Source organism: Ceratina calcarata, unplaced genomic scaffold (assembly GCF_001652005.2).
Source record: "Ceratina calcarata isolate Rehan_Ccalc_2016 unplaced genomic scaffold, ASM165200v1 scaffold1175, whole genome shotgun sequence".
NCBI classification, from domain to species: Eukaryota; Metazoa; Arthropoda; class Insecta; order Hymenoptera; family Apidae; genus Ceratina; species Ceratina calcarata.
In genome coordinates, this window is record NW_017132709.1 from 1 (window position 1) to 5,395 (window position 5,395).

At 40.3% G+C, this 5,395-nt stretch overlaps 1 protein-coding gene across 1 annotated transcript; it reads right to left on the reverse strand.

Moving 5' to 3' along the window:
• Positions 1-4,535: 4,535 nt before the first annotated feature.
• LOC113464304 (uncharacterized) lies at positions 4,536-5,377 on the reverse strand. The gene has a single exon (XM_026813376.1). It carries the CDS (start codon positions 5,238-5,240, stop codon positions 4,536-4,538), a length of 705 nt encoding a protein of 234 aa, XP_026669177.1. The 5' UTR covers positions 5,241-5,377.
• Between the last annotated feature and the right edge of the window lie 18 nt (positions 5,378-5,395).

The window sequence follows — 5,395 nt, forward strand, 5'->3', positions numbered from 1 at the left end:
AAAATAAAGTAATACAAGTGTGACAAAATTTGAAAAAGGATAGTTATTCTCTTTCCGAAGTACTAATCTCGAATCGTTGATAATATCAACGTTAATCTTCGCATTCCTAATACTCACACGCACGCGCAATGATTGTAACAGTTCGGCCTTTCCTGATATACAGCGGCGTCCTCGCCGATTTTCTTCTCAGCTGCTAACCCTCTCATATGTACACGTAATACAATGTAAATTCTTAAATCTAAACACCTACACCATTTTTTTTAATCGTATATTTGCTTACCACTCTAAATATACAACCACGTAGTAAATCACACCTATACAACAGGTTTCAATCTATCGACAGCAATAATTGCTTTGTATAATCTACCGCTCTGTTGTTCGCCTTCGATGTCCTGTACAAAATAACTGTCGTTATCAAGCGCCTTTACAATCTCGTACGGACCCTTATATTTAGGTTCTAGTTTCCTACTTTGACCAGTCGAAGCCGTATCGCTTTTGACCATTACTAGTTCGCCTACTTTGTATATTCGGGCTTCCTTACGCTTTTTATCATAACGCAACTTCATCTTTTTACGATTCTCATCTAGCATTTCGGACACCGGTCTTTTATCATCATTGGCATCTAATTCTTCATTTAATGTTAATAATTNGAGATATTAAATGCCAATTACTTTTATTCTTTCTTCAAATGCAAAATATGGTGTGCACTAATCAAAATAAAGTAATACAAGTGTGACAAAATTTGAAAAAGGATAGTTATTCTCTTTCCGAAGTACTAATCTCGAATCGTTGATAATATCAACGTTAATCTTCGCATTCCTAATACTCACACGCACGCGCAATGATTGTAACAGTTCGGCCTTTCCTGATATACAGCGGCGTCCTCGCCGATTTTCTTCTCAGCTGCTAACCCTCTCATATGTACACGTAATACAATGTAAATTCTTAAATCTAAACACCTACACCATTTTTTTTAATCGTATATTTGCTTACCACTCTAAATATACAACCACGTAGTAAATCACACCTATACAACAGGTTTCAATCTATCGACAGCAATAATTGCTTTGTATAATCTACCGCTCTGTTGTTCGCCTTCGATGTCCTGTACAAAATAACTGTCGTTATCAAGCGCCTTTACAATCTCGTACGGACCCTTATATTTAGGTTCTAGTTTCCTACTTTGACCAGTCGAAGCCGTATCGCTTTTGACCATTACTAGCTCGCCTACTTTGTATATTCGGGCTTCCTTACGCTTTTTATCATAACGCAACTTCATCTTTTTACGATTCTCATCTAGCATTTCGGACACCGGTCTTTTATCATCATTGGCATCTAATTCTTCATTTAATGTTAATAATTTATGCGTTAATGGACTGGTATCAATTCCTACACCTTTCTTTCCAAAGACTATTTCGTATGGTGTTCGTTTTGTGACGCTATGCTCTACGTTATTAATACACCGTTGCATTTTGGGTAGATGCATATCCCAATCGTCTCCGTCTTCATTGCAAGTAGTTGCTATACAAGTTAAAATAAATCTATTCAAACGTTCCACTTGTCCATTCGCTCTGGGTGTCGCAGTAGCAATCTTTACGTGTTGAATATTCGAATCTTTACAGAATTGTTCGAAATTAACAGAAGTAAACGCTGTGCTTCTATCTGTAACGATACGTCTAGGTTTCCCATAATGCGAAATAAATTCCCTAAGAAAATTTACAGTTTCGTCTGTGCCAGCATCAGGCACCGCCTTGAGTGCACTATATTTACAAATCCTTTCTGTCGTAATAAACGGTCCTAAATGATCTGAATGTACAACATCGAATGGTTCGCTGCCCTTGTCTAAGTGATGTAGTAAACCCGGCATTTTCCCAGTTGGCGTTTTATAATACAAACAGTTTACACAACGGTTCACGTAACTGGTAATGAATTCTCTCATTCGCGGAAAATAATATGTTTCTTTGATTGCCGCCAATGTTTTATCAACTCCAACATGACACAAACTTTTATGCGTTTCGGATACAATTTCATGACGCAAATCATTCGGCACATACAACCTCCACCTCCCTTTCGTGACTCGATAAACTCTACCATCGCGCATAGTGAATTTTTCATGCGTCGCTTGGTCGCCTTCTTCTAGTTTGTCGCGTATACTTATTATCTCTGCATCTGCTCGCTGCATTGATGCAACCCAATCTGTATTTACCGTTATTCCTAATACAGGTAATCCAACCAATGAGGTCTCTGTCGCATCTTCAACGGGATTACGACTTAAGGTCTAGTCCCACTGACGACACGACAACGACAGTTTGGGTTTTTTGAGGTGATGGGGCGGCCGTGCCAGTACCGTACTGGCTACGCATACTAGCTCGGCCGCCCCACCACCTCAAAAAACTCAAAATGTCGTTGTCGTGCCGTTGTCGTGTCGTCGTGGGGCTAGACCTTAAGAGCATCAGCAAGTACATTTCCCGTGCCTTTATGATATTCTATGATATAATCGTACTCACTCAACTTGACGAACCATCGTCCGATTCTAGGATTAAGGTCCCTCTTTGTAGTTAATAATTTCAGACTATTACAGTCCGTTTTTATCTTAAAAGATATACCGATTAAATACACTCGAAATCTCTCTAACGTTGCAACAATTGCTAGAGTTTCTAACTCATACGAGTGATAGACTGATTCCTCTTTAGTTGTCTTACGACTGAAATACGAAATCGCGTGAAGTTTACCATCAGAACCCTCTTGTAACAAAACCCCTCCGATTCCGTGACTACAAGCGTCGGTATGTACTTCCGTACGCGCTCCCGGATCATATATTTTTAATATCGGCGCATTACACAACCGTTCTTTTAATTTATGAAAAGCATCAATTTGAGATTCTCCCCAACTGAAACTTGCATTCTTCCTCAACAAATCCGTCAAGGGTCGTGCAATGACTGCGAAATTTCTAATAAACCGTCTGAAATAACTAGCAAGTCCAATGAAACTACGTACTGTCTTAACATCAAAAGGCATTGGATACTCTTTTACGCTAATTAGTTTTCTATTTCCCGGTGCGATTCCTTCCGCCGTTATCTCAAACCCTAAATATTCGATTTTTCTTTGTAAAAAGTAACATTTCTCCAATTTTAATGTTAGATTCGCTGATCTTAACTCTTTAAAAACTTCTCGAAGTTTACTGAGACCATCTGCGACCGTCTCCGAAGGAATAATTATGTCATCGATATATGCCATTGCCATTACACCGCGCAATTTGCTTAATACCGTGTTAATCAGTCGCTGAAAAGTTGCAGGCGCGTTGCACAATCCAAAAGGCATTCTTTTAAATTGATAATGTCCGTCGACAGTGCTGAACGCAGTAATATGTTTAGAATCTTTCGACATCGGTACCTGATAATACCCATTACTTAAATCTAAGGTCGTAAAATATTTCATACCATTCAGTCGGTCCAACTGATCGTCTATCCTCGGCATAGGATATTGTCGCTTAACTGTGTTTTTATTTACCGCCCTATAGTCTACACACATGCGTACATCGCCTGTCTTCTTCTTCACGAGTAATACCGGACTCGAAAATGGAGACTCACTCTCTTCGATGATATTAGCATCCATTAGCCCCTGGATGATTTCACGTTGCTGTTGTTGTTCCTGTTGCGATACTCTATATGGTCGATAACATACTGGATTATCATTTATCAACGTTATTGACATCTCCGCTCGATCGGTGCAACCTATTTGACAAATGTTTTTGGCGATTAAGTCTTTAAAATCGTTAATGACATCTACCACCTTTTCGAATTCTGTTTCAGACAAATTATTATCGGTATTGATTTCGTCTGGCTTTATACTTTCCGTATTAACTTCTCGGCTTACGGTTCTGGCATTTGACATCACCGCTTCTCCACGAGTAAGAATTGTCCCTTCATCAATCACCAGTTCACCACCTGAAATGTTCAGTACTGGAACCATAGACATTCCTTCATCATCAGCTTTTACCAGGCATCTGGGTATCAATTGTCCGTCTTCACGTATGCCACCTTTCAAGCAAACGTCCTTGTTGCACATGTCGGTACGTGCAGCAATATATCCTAAATAATTGTTTGGCAGAATACTGGCTTCCTTGGCCCATCAAATCGTCTTCTGCGGTTCTTCGACTTCGCTGTCATCTACTCGACGAATTAGCAATTCGTTTACTCCGCTAACAATCTCCACGTGATCTTGCTCCGTATAGGGATGACCCACGATCAATGGTATCGCTTGATACTTTTGCGAAACGACATGAATCTTCATCTTGACTGTAACACCGTCGATTGTGAGTGATACCGTGAGCATTCCTACTGGCGTCACCGTCCCGTTGCCATAACCCGTCAATGATTCGAACGTTCCTTCGAGGTAGGTTATTCCCATTTCGTCAGCAACATCCTGTCTCAACGTCACGCATGAACTCCCCAAATCATAAAAACAAACATGATACTTTATCCGTATCATTTTTAGGATTATCCTTGCCCTTAGCAATCGGTTGACTAACGGTTTTACAATCCTTCGCAATGTGTCCACTTTTCTGACATTTGAAGCACACAATACTTTCTCGGTTTCGAACATCTATTCGCGGCATGACCTTGACCATTACAATTATAACATGTCATGGTTGGTTTTCTCTTATTGGCATGACCAATCTCTTGGATACGCTGTGAATTCTCCTGCAATAAGTGGTTAGCGCTTTTCAAATCTGGCAACAATAAATTGGCTTTCGTATACTTCGCCAATGGACCCAAGAAATCTCGAAATCGTGTATTTTTCAACCCTTGGACTATCCATTCGACCGCTTCTTGATCTGACATCTTTGCTCTATTACATCTAGACAGCTTTTCGTAATAATATTCGACTATATCCTGTCCCGGTTTTCTACTGTATTCTTGAGCATCAAGACGCAATTTGATACAACTAGTGTCGCATGGGAAGGCTTCCACCAATAGTTCCTTCCACTCGGTCCAAGACCGTTGACCTGCGGGAAGACTATCGCGCCATTTCCGTGCTACACCTTCTAATTTCGCTAACGCGTAGTGTTTTCGAGCTACTTCATCCCAAGAATATAAAAGTGCGTACTCCTCTAGTTTACATATCCAATTGTTAATATCTGCATCGGGTTTAATAGGATCAAAAGCAAGTAATACCTCATAGACGTCCTTGAAGAGTCTCATGTTATGCTCGTTTCCTGCGCTGTTCGAAGTAGTCATCTCGAGAGCCGTTTGTTCGCCGTCGGTTGCTTCTGTCCAATATTCGATAATATTTTCTTCACTAACACCACTTGTACTGTGCGTATCTCTGGTATCGTCGTCTAATACAGCCGTTCGAGTGTCAACAGGTTTTTGCCTATTTGCCTTAGCGTTCG

What these genes read in the sequence shown, in the direction of transcription:
- LOC113464304 (XM_026813376.1), bottom strand. Translation starts at nt 5,240, where the DNA reads ATGACTACTTCGAACAGCGCAGGAAACGAGCATAACATGAGACTCTTC.